General features: G+C 37.9%; 1 protein-coding gene across 1 annotated transcript in view; it reads right to left on the bottom strand.

Moving 5' to 3' along the window:
- WIF1 (WNT inhibitory factor 1) overlaps window positions 1–12797 on the bottom strand; it is a 30478-nt gene extending 17681 nt beyond the window's left edge. The window contains exons 1-2 of the mRNA XM_063308622.1: window positions 12544–12797; window positions 11088–11227 (exon numbers count right to left, since the gene is read on the bottom strand). Coding sequence (XP_063164692.1) covers window positions 11088–11227; window positions 12544–12694 — 291 coding nt within the window. The 5' untranslated portion in view covers window positions 12695–12797. The remainder of the gene's footprint in view (window positions 1–11087; window positions 11228–12543) is intronic.
- Window positions 12798–26718: the final 13921 nt, after the last annotated feature.

Raw genomic sequence — 26718 nt, 5'->3', positions numbered from 1 at the left:
TGGATTTTTTTTTTACTTTCAGTGTTGAACTGTGGGAAAAAAGAAACAAGGTTCAAATGTTGTTAAAATTTCCACTACACAGTAAAAGACCACCAGCTGATAGGGAAAGCAAGAACTATGTTTTTCAATGTAGGGCACCAGATTTTTTTTTTTTTAATTATTGGGACAATTAAAATTTATATATATACATTTATATATAACTGTATGATCTTTTCATATACAGGCATCTATAATTAAAATGAACCAGCCACTGTATACAACACTTATACAGCTATATATTAAGGTTGTTTTAATATAAATATACAGCTGTATGCTACTCTTGTGATCAGAATCATTGATGAAGCAGGCACCCTCGAAAGTAATTAGTTTTTTCTCAATTTCCACACTACAGTTTTACATGTACTGTTTTTTGATAGCTGCCACCACTGAAGTTTCATCACAGGAATTAGTGGTGTTAGCCTTTCCCAAATTATTCAAGCATCTAGCCCCATTTCTTTGTTCCACATAGATAATCATTAGAAACTCTGCTTGCATGCATACCATGCATGCAAAACCATGTTTCAGTTCTACATGCTACCAGTAAACAATACATAATCAAGTCAAAAAGAAAACTGAACATATATCCCAAATATATGGATGGTATCATGGTACATTCCCTTGTAAAAACTTATTCTGTTAAGTTTATAGCTTGTTGGTTCACTACAAACATTATTGATTTTGATTTTGGTGCCACCTGACTCCAGAAGATAATGCTCCAGCCGGCTAATAAAATAAAATGCAATGTAACATAGAAAAGTATAACCCAAGTATCAAATCCAATCAATTAAATCATGTCACTAAAATTAAAAATTGACTGTCCCTATCAGCAGTACTACTGTAAGCTTAAGGGGCTTTAAGACAGAAATGGTACACCCTCTTTTTGTGTGCTAGTAAAGGACAGGAAAGGCCATAGTCTCAGAGTGGACTCCATAGCCTGAGGGTGGCCACCAAAAAGGGGCTTCTGCAACATGCCCAGAAAAAACAGAAGACGTGCAAGTTAGTGGCTCATCAGGGTGGCAGGAAAACTTATTCAGGGGAAATATTGTTTCAAGTTTCCCCTTTACTGGCCATATAAAGAAATTATTCTTGATTATTGTTAATTATCTAGAACCTGGCAGAAGAGACATTTTCTTCTGGGGACTGTTCCAAAGAGGGCAAATTCAGAAGACTATAAAATCTTTAAGGAGATTTATACCTTTCTCCCAAAGCCAACTATGGTTTTATGATGGGGTAGTGACTGATGAGAACCAGCCAAGCTGAACTTTCAGGTTTTAATTAAAATTACTTAATAATTTACTTTCTTTATTTTTCATTAGATCACTTGGAATTCTTGAACTATTATCTTTTATTTAGGGATTTACGAGTTTATGTTTTTATGATCAAGGAGGACAACTTAATTAACTTCTCAAACTAACTCTATTTTTTCCTTTTGATTGTTTAATAGCGTTTTTTCCCAATTTCAGAACTACAATTTGGCTTTCAAGAGGAATAAGAGCAGTTATGAGTTAGAAATTTGAAATATAAATAAACAAACAAGCAAATAAATAAATATTTGGCTAATGTAGCAAGAATTTCTAAGCAAAGGTAACATTTTGATTTTATTTTACTAATTTTCTTTTGAAAAACCCATACTTAATAAAGCTATATCAATAAAGATTTTACCAATCTGGAGACAATTAATTTTGACTGGTATCCTGCTTGCCTGGTTGTATGCTAGCTGTCAAGCTTTTATGCTTTCTTCATTTTTATGAAATTTATATTTCCCGTAACCACAGGAGGGAGCTCCAACATAAGGAATGTCTAAGCAAGATTTTCAACTTTGAAACAAAAATTAAGACATTTAGCCTGGAGAAATCCTTGGAATTCTAGTATAAATGACAGTATTTTAAAAGTATCTTATATGAGTTTACTGTGTATTCTTAGGGCACAACCTTAACATCTATATTTCTTTTTAAGGGTTTCTATTTTTGTCTCATACCGTATTATCTGGACATTTATATAGTATGATATCTAGCGACCACTGGATTTCTTCTTATCTGATATCTTATCTTTAACTGCATAATTCGTTCTGGTCCTGTTTAACAAGAGGAAATTTTGAGTGTAAAATAATTTTTTATCTATCAGAAATAAGTGGAAAATGATCCTTATTTCTGTTAATAGAAAGAAACAATATAAAAACTGAAGGGACCCCCAAATTTATCGCAATCAACTGATTCTTCTGTTACTTTATCACAAATTAAAGACCTTCTCACATATGACTTGCATACAATGGAAAATAATATCAACAAATTAATTGAACAAAAACAACAAGATTTGGAAGTTAGGTTTGATTCTTTTAAGGCTAACTTTAATGATAAATATGACAAATTAACAGCCACTTTAGAACATTAGGAAAAAGAAATTAAAGACCTGTAGACAAGAAACCAACAATAGTATTCAGTTCAAAGAATACAAAAGACATAGCTAAAGAAGTTGGAAGCTAAACTAAAAATTGCTGAAACGGGACTTAATAAACATAACTTGAAATTCAGAGGCATACCTGAGGATTTTGGGAAAAATATTTAGAAATAGAAATGGAAAAGTTACTTAAAACTTTTCTTGAGTTGGATATAGATGAAATGTTGGAAATTCAAGAAATCTATAGAGCAAATTCATGGACAGCATGAAGAAGAAAATTGCTACATGATACACTTGTTAAATTCATATATCTTAAGACAAAAGAAGCAACACTAGAAAAAGGAGTGACATTTCCTTACAACTTGAAGACTAAATAACTGAGATGCTACCAGAGGTACTCCAGATATACTTAGAAAAAAGAAACCTGAGAACTATTCTTCGAGTAAGAAAGATCAGATATAGGTGCATTGTTCCATTCTGTCTAGAGGTTTTTGTGGATAGTGGCAAAGCTTTTGTGTATTATTAATAATGCCAACAGAATGCTTAAGTCATTGGCTCTGACAGAACAAGGGATAAAGTCTAACATTTGAACCAAGTAACTGCTATTTCTTCATAAATTAACTTGATCATTGAGATAATGGATCAAATTAAAATATTCACAACTAATATTAATGGGCTGAAGAGCTCATTTAAAAGGGATAAAAGTTGAAGCTAAAAAAGGAAAATTCACATATTGTGTATCTTCAAAAGATGCATTTGAAAAAAGATAATGTAAGCCTGTTAGAATGTAAACATCTTAACCTTGCAGCCTCAGGCAGACAGGAAAAAATGTAATAGCTATATACAAGAAAAATTTACTATGAAATTTTGAAAAACAAATCAAAGATGAAGAAGGGACACTTACACTATTACTTTTTCAGACTGGATTTGGGAAAAAAAACCGTTGCTTAAATTTATGCTACAAATGACAACAAAATAAGAGTTCTATGAAAGATTTTTTCAATCACTTCTTGAAATTGCAGAGGAAGATATTCTGTTTCTTGGAAATATGGGTTTTCCCTCCAAATATGGATAAATCTCTTTTATCTAGGAACTCTGATAAACTCCCAGAATTTAAATATCTTAGACTATATGTCCAGATGATCTCTTTTCATAGTGTAGCAGAGAAAGAATATATGTATTATTCTTCTGTTCATAAAACTTATTTGAGAATACAAATGTGCTGGATTTCTAACTCATTGTTAACTAGTTCATAGTTGTAGCTCCTACATAGGCAGATCATAACTCCATAATTTTAAGATTAAAAAGAAGAACCTCTAGACTGAACAGATGGAGACTTAATTAACTTTTACTACTACAAGAAGAGATAAAATAGAACTGCCACAGGAATTAAGGAGCTTCCTTAAGTTAATTCCACCTCTTATCTTTTTTATTTACAATACAGAACTCTAGCAAAGCATTTATGAGATGATTATTTATCTTTCTGGCATCAAATAGCTATGCAAAAACAGTCCAATATATTGATGAATGACCTGAAGAAGTAAGAATTAAGACACAAGTATAACCTTTGATTATGAACATGATTCATAATCAAGTATAATCTTTGATTATGAACATGTTTCATAATCAACTAGATGTAATGGACCTAAGTGATACTTGTAAAAGTTGAATTTTATCAAACAGAAATATTTTGAAAAAGGTAACAAGTCTAGATAAATTGTTAGCTTTCCAACTTCAAAAGGAATAAGACAAAAGATCTATTATTTCTATTTGGGATAGAACTAGAAATGTGTCTGCAGTGAAGGACATGATGGAGCAATTTGTTAAATACTATTCACAATTATATAGTAAACAGATACCTGAATTGAAAAGATTGAACAATAGTTGAATACAATTCTACTTACAAAATATACAGTTAAACAACAGGGAATGCTTAATAAACTCAGAACAGAAGTTGAAACTAAAGCTATACAAAAATGAAACTGAACAAAGTTCCAAGAACTAATGGCATCTCTGCAATTCACTTCAAGACTTTTCAAGAAAGTTTGGTTAAAACATTAACTCAGGTAATGAATGATATTCAGTAACATCACGAGTTTTCTTTGTTGTGGATTTTTTTTATGTCTCTAATATACAAGGAAATAAACTACCCAACCCATCCAGAGTCCTACCGACCAGTTTCTTCATTGAATGTAACTACAAGCTTTTCATGGCAATACTTACATAGAGAATAAATGTTTTTTCACTGTATTAATACATCCTGACCAGACTGGATTTGTCCCACAGAGATACGTGAGAGACAACATCATAATTCTTGAATGCTATAAAATGAACAGGTGATAATGGTCTTTCTTGATGCAGGGAAAGCTTTTGATAATTTGGAATGGTCTTTCATGCATATGACTTGAAGAAGATGACCAGAGGCTTTAACTTTTTTACATGGATACAGAGTATTTATAAAGTTCAACCCTGAGCTACATATATTCTCTTCTATTGTTTATAAAGAACATAAGGTAAAGGTACATGGTTTTTTAATCACAAAAACATACGATAATGAAGGGGAGAAGAAAACTTTGTCCCCTTTGTTCTTCCTTATTTTTATTGGCATTAGAGTCATTGGTAAAGGAAATATGTCAAGACAACAGACTCTCAGGAATTAAATTAACAAATTATTCAGCCAAAGGACTCTTTGGAATTGATAAGGGAATACATATAGCAGTACGGTCCAGGGTCAGAATATCAGATCAGTAAGGATAAAACTCAAATGTTGACAAAGAACTTAACTGAGGAAGAAAAGCAATATTTGTACTACATAATAGGGTTTACTATCACTGCAAAAAAGTAAATACCTGGGAATTTACTTGACAGAAAACAATAAAGACCTATTTAAAAGCATTTAGTTTAGATTTAGAAAAATGTAATGACAGAATTTCAAGATGGAGAAAGTTAAAATTGTCTTGGCTAAGAAAATTGCAGCTGTTAAGCTAACATTCTGCCAAGGCTTACATTTCCGTTCCAAATTATTCCAGTGAAAATTGAAAACAAGGCAGAGACAAGTAACAAATTTTACATGGTCTAATAAAAGACTGAGGATTCAATGTAAGATACTACAGGATTCAAAAGAATGAGGCTGGCAGCCCTCAGCTTTCCACTGTATTTTTAAGCTAGCTGTCTAACCTGGATTACAAATTGGACATCACCCTATGGGTGGGTTCCCTCCAATGAAGGAGCAGGACTTCCAGATGGTCTGCACAAATATCTCTGGACAGATACAAACAGAAATAAACAGCTTATAAGAGATTAAGATACATCCTTACGATCAGAAGAAATAATTTGAAAGAGCGTTCTTAAGAATGAACAAATATTTTAGCAAACAAACCTTAAGGAATCAATAGTAATTTGTTTCAAAAGTAGTGTAGTAATGGTAGCTAGTATAATAAATTTAACATATATGTGTAACTCGTGTATATTAAAATGAGTGAAAGATATGGCATGTGTGTCCGCTCCAGCCACCCTTAACAACCCCGTGTTGACAATGAAGAGCTGCAGGTGTTAGCACTTCAAGATAAACCAGGTCAAGAAACAGGCATGGCTACAGTAACCATATTTTCTTAGAAAAAATAAAGGACAAGCCTGAAAAAGGGGCATATTTTTAAGAACAAAAAAATTAATTGTGTATGTTTATAACTTTGCTTTACAAAGGAAAATTCAAGAGCAAAGCCAAGAAAATAAATAATTAAATCTAAAGGACAGCTTTCTGAAATAAAGGTCTCTCCTTTGTAATAAAGGATGTATGGTCACTGTAGGCATGGCAAGGATTCCAGGAACGTTCTTTATTGTGGTAGGGTAGAATAACAGAATCTTGAAAACTTGTCCAAGTTTCTGTCTGCGCCATTTTACACTAAACAAAACCAAGCCAGGATTATTTGAGTTTCTCTCTTACATTTTCCCCTATTTTAGAGTTGTGTAATCTCTTCTGCTAGTGCCCTCTTAAGTTTCCTCCTTCCTTCTCCAAGATCAGTTCTGCAATTATTTAGAAAGCCTATACCTTCCACAGCCACTCCATCCATATTTGGTAAAAGAGGTGATATAAAATCCTGTTCCACTATTACCTTCCATGTCTTCCTTTTATGAACACATTAAGAAAATTGTAGTGAATGGTGCTTAACTATATACTGTAAAGAAGTTTGTACAGATTATTTCAGTCATTCTTAAAACTGCATAAGAACATGCCTCAGTGGCGCAACTTGCTTTGCATGAAAAAGGTCCTACGTTCTTTGAAATCCTGAAGAATTGTTTTTCAATCCTAAGTTAGATACCAAAGGCCTATCTATGCGGAGGCCAGCAGTACAAACCTGGGTATCCTTATTTAGAAGTCCTGCTGCATTCAGTCTGGCTTATTTCCAAGGGAAGATATATAGAATTTCCATTGTGTACACATTCTTAGCCTCTATGCTATATTAGCCCATGGATTTCACACATGATTCACATATAACAACACACATATTAGTTATTAGTACTTTTCAGCATGTGATTCCAAATGCCATTCACAGCTAAAATGAACACCTTCAATATTTATTAGAATAGAATATGTTTGTGACTACCATAGCAGTAAATGGAATACTAAATACCAGTGGAAAGATGGAATACTGCCATCTATTGACCCAATATGTTCTATTTAATAGCATTTATAAAATGTCTGGTATGAGGCACTTCATTCAGTAAAAATACCTGATGTGGTGAACCTGCATCAAAACTGCAAGGCCTTAAGATAACGTCTAAAAATAAATACGTTATTTTCATGTTAAGAGTTTTCTTTAAAAGAGGTTTTTTTTTAATTTACAGGCAGCAGTATTGATGATGATATTAATGGCACATTGGATGCAGAGTAATTTAATCTCAGTTTAGTACCAATGAACCCAAGGATACGTGTTTCAGCCTAATTCTATCTATGGCTGTAAGATTTAAGACCCCTTGATTTTAATGGAACATATATTCCCAGATAAGTAGGTAGGTAATCCTATACCTGAGAGCCAGTCTGGAATAGAGGTTAAGGCAAAAGGCTAGAAACAGGGTGTTCTAGTCCTGCCTTAGGCACAAAGCCAGCTGGGTGACCTTGGGCCAATCACTTTCTCTCAGCCCTAGGAAGGAGGCAATGGCAAGCCACTTCCGAAAAACCTTGCCAAGAAAATTGCAGAGAATTGCAGTTGCCAGGAATCAAGACTAACTCAGAGGCACGGACACACACACATGCACATGCTAAGAAATATTAGTTGAAACACATGTGTCATAGCAGGAGTGTTAAAAAATAAACTATCTTGCTGTTTTTCATTTTGCTTTGTTTTCCACCTATTTTCTCTGAAATGTTTTTCAGAGGCTGGAGCTATCCATTTTGTGGAAATTGTTACATCATTATTTGAATACCACTTGTAGGTCTGTTTTTATGTCCTCATATGCTTCCCCCATCTACCATAACCTTTGTTAAACTGGTCCCTGTGGTACATAACTATCATTCCCAGTAGCCATGCTGACTGGATATGGTTAGTTGTAGTCCAACACACTTAGGCAGCACCAAGTTGGAGAAGACCACTTTATTCATTCTGGAAAGCCATTCAGCTCCTAGATGAAGCCATGTTTTAGAATAACCTGTCATCAGTTATCCAGGCCTTGGTTATATCCATATTAGATTTTTGCAGAAATCTCAGCTCTTTGAAAAACATCAAGAATCCAAGTTAGTATAAAATGAAATCGCTTGCTATGTATGCTCCGACAGGTATGTAGTCTCATGATCACACCTCTCCTATCTTGAAAAACTTGTACCGGTCGCCTGTTGTTTTCTAGGCTCAATTCAAGATTTTAATCTTTAAATTCCCTCAAATAGTTTAGGGTCTGGTTATCTGATAAACTTTAACATCTGTAAGAGGGAATATTTTAACGTCTTCATCCACAGAGGCTCAGAAAAGCTTTTCTCCTAGTATCTAGACAGACTTGCTTTTGGAGTTGCAAATGGTAACCCCTTTTTTCTGATTTTTAGGAAGGGCATCAAGATAAAACTTTTTAACTGAACCTTTTAATTGTTTTAGTAATTTTAATTATTTTAGAATTATTGTGGGGGGTTTTTTGCTATTAGGCTATTTTAATCTTGATTATAGCCTTAAATTTTGAGATGTTATTCAAATTTAAAAATCACAACATATAGGTAGTTGCTGGCTTGGAGAAGTCCTCCATTTTGTTGTGTTTTTACAAGAATTTTATTTTGTTTTTACAAAGATAGAAGTAGTTAGCTATGAGTGTCCCCGGAAATACAAATGTTATCGATAGAATGACCACCAGAGCTCTATATAACTTTTTTTGGGTGTTGGTGGCTGCAGTTGGTAGGATAAGGATGCAAAGTGGGTGGGTCCTGGGTTTTCTGGATATTTTTCTTGGATCTTGGAGGAAGTTTGGAGACTTTCTTTAATGATGTTAAGTCCATTGCAGAGCTCACCTACTATTTCTTTTTAGTGTGTCTAGTCAAAATGACAGATGTTTAAGCCATCAGTTTTCAGCCTTAGTAATCAGATGTGGTTCAGGGGCAACAAGAAGGAATTCAGGGTCTACATGGGGCTACTATGGTCGAGGTTCCCCATTTCTTCATTTAAATGTGATAGCATTTAAACAAAAGTATGGCAGGGGACTTTGGTTAAACCCATGTTACAGAAAAACTACTGAATGTACACCAAACACCATCCTGTAACAAAATCTTACCTGGATGAATCTGGCTTTCACCTTTTTCTCCTAGTGCTTAGAGCAGTTCAGAGTTCAGTCATTCTTCCTACTGATGTCTCAGGTTTATATTCCAAGTTTTGGGACAACAGCTGATGAAGGCTTCTTAACACAACCATCAATGTATAGCAAATGCGATTGCATATAACCTGGTGCCCCAGACAATACAATCACTGTGCTTCCCCGTCATCAGATATATTTTTTGAGCTCCATGCTTCAGATGAAAACATGGAATGCAAGAAAGCTTATGGACAAAATTAAAGAAAACCAAGGATCCACATATCAAAAGCAAAGCTCTGAACATTTAATATTCAGCTTCTGTGGTATTTTGCATCTCAGTGTTACGGACATGCCACCAGAGATCAAAGTATCATGCTGTAGAGATCCCACTTCATTTAGCAAGGCAGTCATGTGCCAGCCATCTGTTGTAGCTGCTGACAGAAAACAGCAGCAAATTTCTCAAACTTTTGCCAGAAGAAAAAAAAAAGCTTTATTGCTCAGCAGAGATGAATTACAAGAAAGCTTGTAAGCTGTATCTGGACTACACAGTCATTTAAATGGTATATACCTAAACTACAGAATTGTCTCTTTCCCCCTTCTTTCTTCACAGATGCATAAACATTTGGTAAATAGAGTTTTCAGTGGGATTTATTCTGTAAATACTTTTAAAAACAAAACAACCCCAAAGTATTTGGAGATTTATACACTGAAACAGTGAACCGCTGTTCTGTTTTTGGCAACATTTGGATTTCAGAGCTTGCAGTTATCCAATGGGTATGGGACAAATAGCATAACTGAGCCACAGTAGCCACACTTGTAAGTTGTGATCCTTCCTTATAAGTTTGTGCCTTGTAAAAGTTTGTCTGCCACTGATCTCCCAACTCCTCCAAATACTTACTATAACAAGATCAACAGCACAATTGGATTAAAATTGGCAGCTCCCAAGTCCACTCAAAAGTGACTTCAGTCAATTTACCTATATTTAAATATGGATACAAAACATCAGGCTGCTGGCCGTATATGGCCCTTAAAAGCTTTGGATGCAGCCTTCTTGAATGCTAATGAAATGGTAATATTTAGTAGAAGAGAACAGGTAGGTTATTAAATACTAAAGCATTCATATTAACCATACTAAATTTGAATTAAATATACAGTTCATGTAAATGAAACGGAATAAAATTTAGTTTTTCTTTTGGTCCCATTCACTATAGAATATGTGGTCCCCAACACACCATTTAAAGGTCAAGCATTGCCCTTATTTTTGAACAGACTTTGGTACTCCCAGGGTATAGGCTAAGAATAGGTCTGGGAAGGCTGTATGCAGCCGCCTATCCTATTTTTGCAGCCCCCAGAACTCCCCAGGACTGTGCCACAAAAACTAAACAGCAAGATGGTGACTTTAGGTTGTACAGTATTTTGTCTTTTAAAACAATTGTTTAAGGTTTTAAAAGATGTATTAAAGTCCTGGGTATTTTTTTTAATCAAAATAAAAAAGAACCAAAACATTCTGACCTTGCTTACTCCATTGATTTCAGTGCTCACCAGCCATGTTCCCTGTAGTCCTTGGATAGCAAAACATGCCGCCCGCACAAGAAAATGAAAGTTGTCCTGGCTTAAAATACTAATTTTGAGGGACTGTCTTGTACTATTTCCTAACCAGAACAGAGTTTCATTAAAGAGACAGATACAGAGGAGGTACACTATATACCATGGACTTGATTGATTCGTATTTCACATGGCATATAATTCAAGGTCCTATTTTGTAATAACTTTAAAATACTTTCTATTAACAAAATTGATCCAGTTCAAGATATTTCTCTTCTCCCCTTCTCTTCACCCCCAGCCCAACAGTGACAAGCTGTATCAGTCTTTCTCCTTCTACCTACCCTTCCAGTTGCTTGCCAAGTAAAATTCATAGACTGAATATTGACAGGAATAGCTGGCATTCTTTGTTGGGCTTTTCTGAAATCGTGAGTGAATGGGGCCATCTTCCCTTCTGAAACAATCAGAATATCCTCTTCAAAGCCTGTAAAAGAAAACCAATTAACTTGAAACAGGCAGAAGATTAAATCCTAACATGGGATGAAAAGCAAGCATTCAGTCTGAAGGGTTTTTACAGGAAAACCTGCAGGCTCTGCCAGAGAGTTACTCTAGTGCAGAAAATATGTATACTGATACACATACCTATTCAGTCACTTATAGGGGTAAAGAACCTATAGTATATAAATAAGGAACTCCACTGTGCATCACTATACATGGTTTTTGGGTTTGACTCCATGATGTCTTGAAATAGTTGGTCCATATCATTTCTCCAAGTCACCCACAGAGTAGAAATTAAAGATTTAAAAAAATCTGTATAATAAGTAAATTGATTGATTGATTATGTGCCATCAAGTCGTTTTTGACTCCACAAATCCTGGTAGGAAAGAACTTCTAAACCATTCAAGCTTACAGTTGCCATTCTGTATACATCCCATGAGAGTAAACTTTCTCTGTTCAATGCTAGACTTACAAGGGTGGGGAAGAGGGCACTCTCTTTCAGTCCTTGCAATGGTCTCCTTAACTACTCTTTCAGGAATTTTGTTTGGGGGAAGCCAAAATGTAATACTTTACATCAGGGGACTTTTCATTTTCTTTCCATAATTCCAGCAGGGGTCTAACTTCCCAGGAAACATGCATTGCCTTGTGTATATATTCATGTGGAGGCACAAGGAGAGAAGAATGATCAGACCAAAGATCTAACCCATCATTCTGTAGCTCTGCAGAGGAACCACACAGTAGCATCCATTCTTTTTTTCTAGTAGCTATTCAAGGGCTTACTGCCAAGGATACTGCAGGCACTGCGTAGCCATTGTCAGTGACCAAAAGCCATTGGTAGCCTTATCCTTAATGAAACTTCTTGTCAAGCTGTCCAAGTTGGCAGCCATCAGCACATCTGGTGGCAACGGATTCCAAACTTGAACTATGCCCTGGTTCAACTTCAGCGCTGTATCCTCTATTGCTTAAAGTTACCTTGTGGGGAATCCGTCTGCAAAAGAGGAGCCGGTGGGGAGGGGGAGGGGGAGGGGAAAAAAAGGGAAAAAGCATCTCCGGCGGACCCCCCTGCTCTAAAACCTTCCCATGTTTGATAACAAGTCCCACACTCCCCGCCCAATAGCCTGGACGGCTAGGAATGGTACTGTAATATATATCCGAAAAGCCCCAGATTAGAGAAGTCTAGGCGGGCGAGCGCGCGTGCGGACGCCGGGGAAAGAGAGGAAAGAGATCCTCGCAAGTCCCTTTGGCGCGCCCTCCTTTCCCAGAGCCAGCGCGACGCCGAGCACGAGATCCAGCCTCACCTACCGATCAGCACTCGAGCTTGGTGAGCGTCAATCCACATGTAGAGAGTGTCTTCCTGGCGCTGTGCGCCGCGCAAAAGCGGAAGGCTGGAGAGGCACAGGGTGCCGCAAAGCCAGAGCGCCGCTGAGCAGAAGGCGCTGATTCCACCGGCCATGCCGCGCCGGACTTATCTGTTCCGCAGGGTGGACGGGAGAAGGGAAAAAGGGCGTCTTTCCTCGGGTGAGCGCCTTCACGCCTGCTCCTGCTTCCCGCCCGCTCTTCTCCTCCGCGGGCGTCTCACTTCTTCACGGCCCGGGCGGGCTGGCGGCGGCTGTTCTTTCCCCGCGGCGGCTGGTGGTGGGCTTGCCTTTTGGCAGCCGCAGCGGTTGTGAGAGCGGGGCTAGGAGTAGGGAACGTGGGCTCCGGAGAGGCAGGGGAGCAAGAGCTCCGAGCCAGCCCCACTAGGCGGCAGCAGCGGTGATCTGCCAGAAGCGCGCCTTGGGGGACAAGTTTCGGGGAACGCGGCCTATCAGCACCGAGGAGGGGGGGTGGAATCGTGGGGAGGGGATTTTGCAGAGCTCGGACTGGGTAACTGGCTTCTTACCGTTTTTGTAATAGTTTAATCCTACCGTGCTTCCCCTCTACCACCTTCTTATAGCCGTACTAATTCTTTTTTCGCAATTTATAATGTGCATCTCTCTCTCTCTCTCTCTCTCGTTTGTCATTGTAGAAACGGTGTAAAAGTTGGAAGGCAAGGACAGATACTTTTAAAATGAAAGTGATGCCATTTACAGTGGGATGTAAAAAAGATAAATGAGAACAATGCTGTACTGTACTTAAGGACAGTTACTTCTTTCAATATTATCCTTTATTAATGTCTTTTCACCCCTTGCAGAAGTCCAGAACAAAGCCAAACTTCCTGACCCCAGGTAATACACAGCCAGACTCACTAGTCATATAGGACCTGAATGCATCGATGCAAAAATACCCATGAAAACAGGCAGAAAGTTCTCTTTCTGGAAACAGCCTATAATGCCACTTCCCTACCAAGGGGGGAAGATGGCACTGATGAGCTGACAGGACAATCCACTTACCTGTCTCATTCTGTTTTATTTACTTCTCTCTACTAGTTAAAATAACAAGAGGGCCTTGATGCAGTAAGTCTCAAAACATTTACAAAAATCACATTCTATTATATGTCCCAGGAAAAATTCATACATCCAAACAAACCAGATTAATCAACCAAATGTAATTTGAGGGTCTTGGTGCAGTAAGATCAAAAAGTTCCACATAGTGGATACCGGATCTGTTCTACGCAAAGTTCAGTATTTTTATTCAGTGTGGAAATAACTTCATCTATCCATAGACAAAATCAGAATGTACTTTTGTGCTAATCAATCAGTTCCTCCAACAACTTTATTCAAAAGGTGTATTTCATTAGGTTGTTGATTTGTTTCATAAAGTATTGAAATGTTCTCTTTTAATAAAAAATAAAATCTTTATTGAAAATAAGAATTGTGTTGATGTATATATGGCCTTATCAGTGTATGTAAGCTTAGAAAGCACCCCCCCCCCTTTTTTCCCTCATAGAATTCACCCATATCAGGTTTATTCTGAGCCATTATTTGGTTGATTTTATTTTAGTTTTTGTGAAGGTAGGAAATGTGGCTTAAATCACAGATAAAGAAATCGTGACATAAAAGCAGGGATGGGCAACCTGAGGCTTCAAGGTCACGTGTAGCCCCTAGATTCTGTTTTTGTGGCCTCTGAGCACCTACCAACCATAATTGCTGAAAATTAGAAGTACTTTATTGCCATTTTGAAGTGGGAAGTGTTTGAAATCTGCAGTGAAAATCTGTGTAAAATGGGGCTTTCCATGGTTAAAGCCCCCACAAAGAAATAAAATCCTGATTTCTCTTGAAAATTCAGAAGGAAATAGAAAATCTTGGACTTACACATGTGACCTCATGCTATGCACTGCCATCATAATTTTACCCCCTGCAGTTTGCCTCCCCCATGTTAAGTATGCCCTTAACAAAACATTGTCAAAGCGTGTGAACAGAATTAGTGTGTTTCTGGCTGGGTTCACCTAGTTCTTTTGCAATACAGAAGGAGAGCAGAAAACCACAGAGTTCTGTGTCATTTATCAGCAAATAGTTTTTTATTCTTACTCATCCATATTTTGCATCAGAGAAGAACGTGTCTTCTTTCTCTGCAGCCACTGCATTAGAGACATTGTGAAGCAGATGGTACCGGCAGCTGTCCTCCTTTGTTTATAGTTGTTGAAGTCTGAAACTTGAGATGTCTATTAGGCTATAGATGTTCAAGCAAAGCAGGTGTATGTGTAATACACATTTAATATACATATTTTACATGCTATATTTACATGTAACTTGAAGCAGAAAGGCAAGAAAATGAAACATACAAGAAATTATGCAATTAGTTTTGTTTTTGAATATTTTTGGACTCTTGCTTCTGTTGGTTGTATGACTCAAGTCTCTTCCAAGCCAGCAGTGGTGCTTTCAGATGACTTTTATTTTACAATCACCTTGTATTATTCACAGGGTGTTATGTTGGCATTAGATTACATATTTGATGTGTAACCCTCCTATGTTTTCCCAAATTCCTGCCATTCCTCTAAGCCATTGCCCAGATTTGACTAGAGGACTGCTTTATTATATGACAATTTGACAATATATATGTCCATTAATAATTAAAGTAAGTCATGTTTGCATTCAGTATTATAAACAGTAATGCCTTCATGTTACTGCCTTTTGACTTTTATTTAAACAATTTTGCACACAAACTTGCTGTTAAAGCAGTGAGGCCCTCTGCTGGTTGATCTTCCTAACAGCAAATTGTTAAGAAATGTTTACAGTTTTACAAATAACTTGATTCTCATATCCCAATAAAACCGACCAATGTCGTAATTATATTATGCAACTGGATAGATTTCACCCTAACCCTATCCCTCTTCCCCTTAAATTGTTTCTGCTATCTTTTATAAATCCCGGTGCATTTTTGGTTTTAATCTTAATCCTGCTTTAGATAGAAATCTCTTTTCATTGAAAATTCTTTTAACATAGAATAGTATATGCATGCACTCTAAAGCTAAATGTTACTTTGGTAAGTGTCATTGTTCAGAAACTGTCTCTTTCTGAGTTTCCTGATCTCATTAAATATTATGAACAATACAGGTACAAACTTCAGCAAAGGATCGTTACCTTGTCGTGGTGCTGGAGCTTGAGCACCTCAATGATGCCATAAGCTAAACTGTGAAGGGCCACCCAAGGCGGGAAGGTCATGACAGAGAGGTCAGACTAAATGCGATCCCTGGGGAAGGTAATGGCAACCCACCCCAGTATTCTTGCCGTGAAAACTAAATGGATCAGTACAACCAGAGATATGTCAGTATACCATCGGAAGATGAGACCCCCAGGTTGGAAGATGGTCAAAATGCTACTGGGGAGGAACAGAGGATGAATTCAACTAGCCCCAGACGTGATGACGCAGCTAGCTCAAAGCCGAAAGGACGGCTAGCGGCCGACGGTGCTGAACGGCGAATCCGATGTTCTAAGGATTAACACACCATTGGAACCTGGAATGTCAGATCTATGAGCCAGGGCAAATTGGATGTGGTTATTGGTGAGATGTCAAGGTTAAAGATAGACATTTTGGGCATCAGTGAACTGAAATGGACTGGAATGGGCCACTTCACATCAAATGACCACCAGATCCACTACTGTGGACAAGAGGACCACAGAAGAAATGGAGTAGCCTTCAAAATTAATAGTCAAGTGGCTAAAGCAGTGCTTGGATACAATCCAAAAAATGATAGAATGATCTCAATTTGAATTCAGGGCAAGCCATCTAACATCACAGTGATCCAAAGATACGCCCCAACCACAAATGCTGAAGAAGCTGAAGTAGAGCAGTTCTATGAGGATCTGCAGCACCTACTGGACAACACGCCTAAAAGAGATGTTATTTTCATAACGGGAGACTGGAATGCTAAGGTGGGCAGTCAAATGACACCTGGAATTACAGGTAAGCATGGCCTGGGTGAACAAAACGAAGCAGGACATAGGCTGATAGAATTTTGCCAAGACAACTCAATGTGCATAACAAACACTCTCTTCCAGCAACCTAAGAGACGGCTTTATACATGGACTTCCCCAGATGGACAACACCGAAACCAGATTGACTACATCCTTTGCAGCCAAAGGTGGCGGACATCCATTCAGTTGGTAAAAACAAGACCTGGAGCTGACTGTAGTTCCGATCACGAACTTCTTCTTGCACAATTTAGGATCAGACTACAGAGATTAGGGAAGACTCACAGATCAGCTAGATATGAGCTCACTAATATTCCTAAGGAATATGCAGTGGAGGTGAAGAACAGATTTAAGGGACTGGACTTAGTAGATAGGGTCCCAGAAGAACTATGGACAGAAGTCTGCAACATCGTTCAAGAGGCGACAACAAAATACATCCCAAAGAAAGAGAAAACCAAGAAGGCAAAATGGCTGTCTGCTGAGACACTAGAAGTAGCCCAAGAAAGAAGGAAAGCAAAAGGCAACAGTGATAGGGGGAGATATGCCCAATTAAATGCAAAATTCCAGAGGTTAGCCAGAAGAGATAAGGAATTATTTTTAAACAAGCAATGCGTGGAAGTGGAAGAAGAGAATAGAATAGGAAGGACAAGAGACCTCTTCCAGAAAATTAGAAACATCGGAGGTAAATTCCAGGCAAAAATGGGTATGATCAAAAACAAAGATGGCAAGGACCTAACAGAAGAAGAAGAGATCAAGAAAAAGGTGGCAGGAATATACAGAAGACCTGTATAGGAAGGATAACATTATCGGGGATAGCTTTGACGGTGTGGTCAGTGAGCTAGAGCCAGACATCCTGAAGAGTGAGGTTGAATGGGCCTTAAGAAGCATTGCTAATAACAAGGCAGCAGGAGACGATGGCATCCCAGCTGAACTGTTCAAAATCTTGCAAGATGATGCTGTCAAGGTAATGCATGCTATATGCCAGCAAATTTGGAAAACACAGGAATGGCCATCAGATTGGAAAAAATCAACTTATATCCCCATACCAAAAAAGGGGAACACTAAAGAATGTTCAAACTATCGAACAGTGGCACTCATTTCACATGCCAGTAAGGTAATGCTCAAGATCCTGCAAGGTAGACTTCAGCAGTTCATGGAGCGAGAATTGCCAGATGTACAAGCTGGGTTTAGAAAAGGCAGAGTAACTAGAGACCAAATTGCCAATATCCACTGGATAACGGAAAAAGCCAGGGAGTTTCAGAAAAACATCTATTTCTGTTTGATTGACTATTCTAAAGCCTTTGACTGTGTGGACCATAACAAATTGTGGCAAGTTCTTAGTGGTATGGGGATACCAAGTCATCTTGTCTGCCTCCTGAAGAATCTGTATAATGACCAAGTAGCAACAGTAAGAACAGACCACGGAACAACGGACTGGTTTAAGATTGGGAAAGGAGTACGGCAGGGCTGTATACTCTCACCCTACCTATTCAACTTGTACGCAGAACACATCATGCGACATGATGGGCTTGAGGAATCCAAGGCTGGAGTTAAAATCTCTGGAAGAAACATTAACAATCTCAGATACGCAGATGATACCACTTTGATGGCTGAAAGCGAAGAGGAACTGAAGAGCCTTATGATGAAGGTGAAAGAAGAAAGTGCAAAAGCTGGCTTGCAGCTAAACCTCAAAAAAACCAAGATTATGGCAGCCAGCTTGATTGATAACTGGCAAATAGAGGGAGAAAATGTAGAAGCAGTGAAAGACTTTGTATTCCTAGGTGCAAAGATTACTGCAGATGCTGACTGCAGTCAGGAAATCAGAAGATGCTTCATCCTTGGGAGAAGAGCAATGACAAATCTCGATAAAATAGTTAAGAGCAGAGACATCACACTGACAACAAAGGTCCACATAGTTAAAGCAATGGTGTTCCCCGTAGTAACATATGGCTGCGAGAGCTGGACCATAAGGAAGGCTGAGCGAAGGAAGATCGATGCTTTTGAACTGTGGTGTTGGAGGAAAATTCTGAGAGTGCCTTGGACTGCAAGAAGATCAAACCAGTTCATCCTCCAGGAAATAAAGCCAGACTGCTCACTTGAGGTAACGATATTAAAGGCAAAACTGAAATACTTTGGCCACATAATGAGAAGACAGGACACCCTGGAGAAGATGCTGATGCTAGGGAGAGTGGAGGGCAAAAGGAAGAGGGGCCGACCAAGGGCAAGGTGGATGGATGATATTCTAGAGGTGACGGATTCGTCCCTGGGGGAGCTGGGGGTGTTGACGACTGACAGGAAGCTCTGGCGTGGGCTGGTCCATGAAGTCACGAAGACTCGGAAGCGACTAAACGAATAAACAACAACAAACAGGTACAAAACCCATTTTGATGTTGCAGCAACTTCTTTTAGCACCAACCAAAATTGATTATTCTGACTATATTTCATAGCTGTTTTGAGTTTCAAAACTGAAGATGCCATTTGTAAGGAAGAAAACGTATGTGAAAAAATGTAACATTGCAGAAAAATGTATCTGCAGAATACCTCACAATTAGGATGCTAAAAATGGCACTTTATATGTTGCTTCCAACAGTTTATGAATGAGCTGCATTCTTGTTTAACCAAAAAATGTCCAACATTTGCTGAAAGTAACAATAATTTTGAATAAGTATACAAAACCTGTTCTTGATTTTAACAAAGTTATTTGTGAAGGTAAAAGATATGTTTAGAATTTTACAAATTAAATTTTGTTCTTTCATTGTTTTATTTTCAAATACTTACATAAAGCACTATTAAACATGTAAAATTTATATTGTGATATTTGTCTCTTAGGAAATTTATGTGAGCCACCCAAAGTTGTGTTTTACAAGATGGGTGGCCATATAAGTCTTTTAAGAGAGTGTGTGTGTGTTTGTGTGTGTAAAGCCAGAGTCTGTCTATCTTGAAGTGAGTCTTCCTGAGCTCAGTGGGACTTTTCATTGGGGTGTGCATAGAAAATTGCAGAAGGAAATTTACAGATTTTTAAATCTCATAATTAAATTACAGCAGGGTATTTAATATATATATATATATTTCCCACTCAAGAAGGTCCCAAACTACTTGAAACAAAGTAACTTTTTAAAAAGCACTTAAAACATTACAGATTAGCTGACAAATATAAAGTCTGGAAGAAGCCAAGCAGCTGAATCCTATTATCAACTGACATAATGACATAATGATTCAAAGACCTGCCAAAATTGCCATGAAGTTTAGCAAGCAGTGATGAGCTCAGATACACCTCAGGGTGACAGCATTCCTAACTTAGAGATATGATTACTAAATGGCACATTGTGTTGCTTCTGAAGAATTGTCATTCTCTCTGTCAAATATAGGAGCTGTTCCATTCATGGAGGGGTAACTCTGAATTGGTCTCAAAGTAAATAATTATTATTCCCATTTTTAAATGACATTTAGTGACCTAATTTAGGGTCTTTTCTTCCTGGCTGGTACAAATTGTAGGCCACTACATCTGGAGAGCATCAGGTTGGAGAATGCTGGCATATACTGCTTTAGAAATTATTGCATGTCAATTTTCTTTCTAATATAATAATAATTTATTAAACTTGTATGCCACCTGACTTTCAACAATTCTGGATGGCTCACAACAATCAGAGAAATTACAATCAAATCAATAAAACTTAAAAGATAAAGATGGAAGGTAAAAGATGGTAAGTGCAACAGACAGATGGAGTGAAGCGAGGGGGTCTCGCTCTCCCTCGCTAAAAGCCTGGGTGAAGAGCCAGGTCTTCACGGCTCTCCTAAGCAACAGCAGAGTGGGGGCTATCCAGGTCTTGGGAGGAACCTTGTTTCAGAAAGCAGGCGCTAGTACAGAGAAGCATGCTTCTGGGGTCCTGATAGATGACACTGTTTAAGGAACTAGGAGTGTGCCAATCCCACAGGATCAAATTGGCCAGGCAGTTCCTCAAGTAACCAGGCCTTATGCCATGTAGGTAATAAAGGTAACAACCGGCACCTTGAATCACACCCAGTATGATTAAGATCCACATATGAATGTCTTAAAACTCTTTCCTGTGTGCATTTCATCACTTAAATAACAGCAGCTGACAAGTATGAAATTCCCCATCACAGGGCAAATCCAGAGCTTTCAAAAGCCTTTCTATCACTTCACATAATCAAGGGAGAACATTATCACAATCCCAGCCCCAACACATGTACAAACACATGTTCACACAAACACGTTTGCACGCACGCACGCAGACACATACACACCACCACCAAAGAGAAAAAGATGCTCAGGCTGGAAATGGTTGCATTTAAAAGCAACCTCAAAGCCCTGAATTCACAACAAATTGGAACCCAACTGCTTTGAACTTTATCAAAGGAGATGTTTACCGTAAACAGTATCTTTAGAAGGCAATTTCATCTACTGGAGGCTCTTTTCATCAAGTTCATATATTTAGCCAAGAGTCATTGGTAACAAAGCATATGCATCAATCAACCCACTGACACAGTATTGTCACAGTATTCCTCAAAGGCTGAACCTGGAGATTCACCACTACAAGTGCCTCTTAAGTTAGGACCTGCAAGGTAGATTCTATATCTTAAGATTTAAATGTTTCATGAAGCACACAGCAATCTCGAGTTATAATTAAGATTCTGAACACCCTACATGGAATTTTTCAGTGACTCACTAAGGAAAGCAAAGAGCTCAGAGTATCTGCTATCAAGGTGTAACCAGCACATGTTCAGTTTAGGAACAATTTTTTATAGTCATCCTGCTCTCTAGAACATGATCTTATGCATATTTATTCAAATTTCAAAGTGAGTTATATTGGCAGGACCTATTCTCAATTGTTCAGGATTGCGGCTTTCATATTTTGCTTACTAATGTTATAAATACATAGTTATAAACTATTATTTATTCCTACTATAACTGGCAGTGGTATATTGTAATACAGTACAGTTTTTAAATATCACAGGGCACCTCTATGTGACGTGATATAATCCAGATAGGTAAAACCTATTTGACCATATGCAGAGTAGCTGTTTCAAATGGCTTTCTGTTGTGTAAAAAACTACTAGTAATTTCCTAGTTTTCCAAGATTACTGAAAGATTGTCTATTAAAAAAACTGAGCATTTTAATCTTATTTTCTGATATTAATAATAGCTGAGAATGTTTGGAAAGTGTATTGCAATATGAGCAGAATTAACAATTTCTGAATGCAATAAAAGTACTTTTTTTCTATGATGGATAATATTACATATCAAGTAGTTAGCTGTCCTTTATTCTTTTGACTCAGTAATATTTATATTTTGGAACATATCGACAACTGTAACCTTCATACACCTGTGATTATAAGGCTAGCCCCTAAGATAATCCTACTTTTATAACCAACTTTCATTATTCTCATACTTTTCTTGATTTTTTTTATATCACTCTTACTCCTGAAAGGGCCTAAAACGCAGTACAGAACAACAACCTTTAGTAAAATAACTGAATAAAATAATCAAGGTAATCAATTTTAAAAGACAATAAGGTTGCAGTTTTAAAAAAGCAGTTTGGTTCTGGCAATTATTCTACAAAAGCTTGGGTGAACAAGCACATCTTTAGTGCATCTTTTACACAGAGTACCATAATTGGGGTGCTGCCACTGAGGGGTTTACTCCTGATGTGAGTGAACCCAAAACAAGGCATCCCCAGCTGATAGCAGGACACCAGTTGGTGGTACTGATGGCAATTATACCTTGAATACTAATGTTGCTTGTAACTTCATATAAAAATTGCCCAACATTTATTAACTAGAAGACCAGTACCTGTAACTTACACTATCCTACTGTACTGGTTAATAATAGTGAATAATTCTTTTCTGGAAGAACTTGCTATTTTATAAAATAGATATTTGCAAAGCCTTCAGAATCCTGTTTAGTTTTGTCCCTCTCTTCTAAAGACTACTGTTCTTCATTAATATTGTTTCACTGAATGCCTAATATCCCTTGTGATATTCCCTTTATTAAGGAACATCAGCTAAGGAACAGCTTCCATAAATAATCTATGACTAGTAGTTCAGGAGAAGTTCCCAGAAAAAGATAATTAATGTCAAAATTGGGAAAAACTCCAAAGAAAGATGGGGGCTTGCCCAATGTCCAAACTTTTGGGGACCAAAATCTCAGGGATATAAAGTGCATGTATGCAATCAGAATTTTCACTGCTTCATGAGGAATTAAGGTCCACCTCTCCCCATGATGCAGCAGATACCACTTATATCATAATGTCTAGCAAAGGGATAGAACAGAAAAATTGAGATATATTGGTTGAATGTATATTAAAATATTTAGCCTGAAGCAAACTAAAAGCAGAAAATGTCTTCATCTTGAAATATGTACTAATGTAAACGAGTATTTAAACTCATTAAAGATATCTCATGTTAAGTATTGTGCTTTTGTTAAATTATACTTTGTTCAAACTTGTTATAAACTCACTTTGCTAACCAGTTTTAAGGGAGAATGAACTGGTGTGGTGCCAAACAAATCTGTGAGTGAATGCTTTCATTCTTTTACTAATTTTAAGCCCTTTTAAAATGGTACAAAAGTCTAGACATGCCTTAATGTATTTGCTTTCAGAGTATATGTAGTATGGGTCTTTCTTTGGCCTAATTAACAAAGCATTTCCTTTAGACCAGCACATCTAATGGGTTTCATTGATTGCAAATCAATTGTGTAAGATAATGGAAAAGGTTTCAGCTTTCAGTTTTGAGAGATAGGAGCTTTCTAGGTAAAAGCGCAAAAGAAATTTATATCCATCTTTCAGATGTGTTACTGAATGTGGCTCACAATTACAGACACTGTAGTATGAAGTAATACAACACTGAGCAACAACCATATTGAATGGGATAAAAGCAGGCAACAACTATTACAGTAGCCTGCTCAGCTGGACTTATGCCTCTTTGCTCAGGATGATGACCATCCATGCCAGGTAGGAAGGATCTGACTGACAGAGGGGTGAAGGTGACAATCATCCAAAGCCTGCCAAGCTCACTTCTTCCCACCCGCCTCTGCTCTCCTCCCCCCTTCCCCCCAGCCATTATTATCTGCCCTGTGGGAAGAATTCTAGAAATGTGTTTGTTATAAGATAATATTGATTGTATTTGATATTGTTCGTAAGCTGCTTTGAGAGAATTGTTACTATGTAAAGCAGAATACAAATAATTCCAATAAAAAATAAATAATCCAGAGGGAAGGCCACCTGTGCTTCCAACTGAAAAATCACTGAAAAAGCTCTACCTGTTGACACTGCTTACTGTCCTTCCAACTTAACTCTCACTGTATTTAAGTAGGACACAGAGCAGGAACTCTGAAGCACCTATCTTTCTACTCCCGCCATTCAGTTTAAGCAGGTTGTTTGGAAAGCATCAGAACTCTGTTCATTATCCTTCTTTCTCAGGCCCGCAACTAGGATTTGTGTCGCCTGGGGCAAACATGGATTCCGCGCCAATTTTGGCACCCCCCCCAGCGCGCCAGGGGTACATGCCCTGCTTGGCACCCCCTAGTTGCAGTCCTGTTCTTTCCTTCTGAAAAATGACCAGGAAACATAGGATTCAGAGGCATTCAGACTAGATAATGAAGGAGACAACATAGACACCAGGGCTTCTAGTCATCCAAGAGGTTGGTTGGTTGGTTGAATAGTTATTCAGAATATTTATTGAGGAACTGTTTAGGGCAGCGTCCTATCTAGAAACACTGCTTTGTCAATCCTAGTTCTAGATAACTGCTTTCATCCAAAAAACCCTGTTACTCAGACACCACTGCTGTTTAAGCAGCTTGCTAACAGGTGGCAAATTAGAAATTGTTCAGAAAGTATCCAATGTGGTAAGAATTCAGAGGTATTTTTTTCAAACTTGTTCTCACTGTATTTTAATGCTGAACCTACAAGGCCTGAATGAAAATGCCTCAACCTGTCATTTCAGTTTAAATAGGGATATTTTAGTCAATGAAACAGGAAAATAATCCTTGAAATGAGCTTTTTTGTTAGCTATACTTAATTCTCTATATAATCACCACCAGCTTCACAACTGACTCTTGGTGTGGCTCCTGAGGTGTGAATGCCTAGTATTGTCATGTTGCAGCAAAATTTCCTTCTTGTGTTCTGAACTCTGCTTAATCATTGTTTCAAAGATTTGAGTGTTGCAATGTAGTGCTCTGAGTTAACAATGGCGCCAGGTTCAAGGAAATCCATGTGAATAACATTATCTGCATCCCCCAAAACTGTAACCATGAGTGTTCCTGCTGAAGCCTGGGTTTAATATTTTTTTTCCACAGGTGAAGCTTTGTGATGATATTCTATGGATTGTTTCATTTCTGGGTCATAATGATGAACCCATGATTTATCAGCTATCACAGTGCTGTGAATAAATTCCTCACCTTTCTCTTTGTTAAACTGCAGTATGAGTACTCACTGCAGGCTTTCATTTCACATACAATAGCAACACCACTTTTTTTCACAGCAACTTCCTTCCAATTGAAGGAAAAGAATGGATGCTAAAGAATACGTCAGAGATTCTAGCACAGCCTTTTTCAACTTTTTCAGTCTGGAGGAACCCTTGAAATAATTTTCAGGTCTCAGGGAACCCCTACATAAAAACTGCAAAAAAATAAAAAATTTCACAATACAATTCATTTCTAACCTACAAAATCCACATTTTACAACATTTACAACAATAGCAAATCAGCAGGCCAGCATCTGAGTTGTGGCACATAAAAATTACCAACACTGCAAATGTTTTTCATGTGAAGGTAAAAAAAAAAAACTGGGTTTTTTCAATCACATCTCTCGTGGAACACCTAGCTATCTGCCCACAAAACCCCAGTTGCTGGTGCTTCAGTATTGCTATCTATTGATAAGTTACAACATTGGAGGCATTATTTTTCATTCAGCCTTGGAGCTGGGATGGAGGTGATGCATCCATCTTTGTCCTGCTTGATCATTCTGCAGCTTTTGAAACTGTTAACTGTGGTATTCTGGGCTTCCTCTGGAGGTTGCAAATAGGGGATACCATTTTATGGTGGTTCTCTTCCTTCCTCTGGCGCTGGTTCCCATGGAAGTTGGTTGTGGGGAGAGGTCACTCCGTAAGCCCTTCTGTTGTGGGATGTTGCAGTATTTGACTTTCTCCTCCTATTCAACATCTACATGGAAGTGCTGGGTGAGGTCATTTGCCAGTTTGAGGTCCAGTATCACCAATATGCTGATTATACCCAATTATACCTTTTGACCCCAAGCTGGCTAGCCCTACCTTCATCTAGTGTACCGGCTGCACCCTTTCCTAAATCAGGCCCTTCAGATAGTCATTAATGTCCTAATTATGTCACAGTTGGATACTGCCACATGCTCTACATGGGCCTGTCCTTGAAAACCACCCATAAACTTCAACTGTCCAGAAAAAAAGCAAATGAAATTTAAATAATATTCCTTTGTGGCAAACATCATTTTTTTGGAAAAAGGCTTTGATCCAAACAATACTGAGTGACATTCATTACACGGTGTTAAATTCAAGATGTAAAGTGCTATTTTTATATCTTTTTTTTAAAACAGAAGACAGTACTGTTTAGGAACACATGGTTGTATAAATTCTCTATTTATAATCATTGGCAAAACCTCCATTTTTTTTTGCTGGAGCAATTGTAAAGCTGAATAGTTTGATTCCACCTGCCCAATAAAAGCGTTGTGCAATCGCTTTCCCAAATCATCCTTCCTTCCTTCCATGTTGCTCGTGCAACTGCTATTTCACTTTGTCAACTAGCATCAGGTGGGAATTACAATGCTGAAACCCCTTAAGTGCCACTCTTGGGCTGAACTTTGGGCAATTTCAGTAAAATAAATGAGATCCGCTAGGCACCATGGGATTCCAATTCCTACCATTCTCCTGCCAGCATTTAAGTTTGTCTTGTTCTTTTTTGCCGCAGGAGACGCTGATCTCTGCGAGTCAGATTAAAAGGTCCCAAATAAACTACACACCAGATTCAAAGAATCACACGTTTCATTTGTTCTTGTGGTATGTGAAGGGGAGCGCGACAGCTCATAAGAAACCGAAGTGAACCTGAAAGGGTGTACTCCCGATGTTAACAAACCAGCTCATCCCTCTCCCCTTCTCC

This window comes from Candoia aspera, chromosome 7, assembly GCF_035149785.1.
Source record: "Candoia aspera isolate rCanAsp1 chromosome 7, rCanAsp1.hap2, whole genome shotgun sequence".
In the NCBI taxonomy this organism is placed as follows: Eukaryota; Metazoa; Chordata; class Lepidosauria; order Squamata; family Boidae; genus Candoia; species Candoia aspera.
This window is presented reverse-complemented; position numbering and strand designations above follow the sequence as displayed.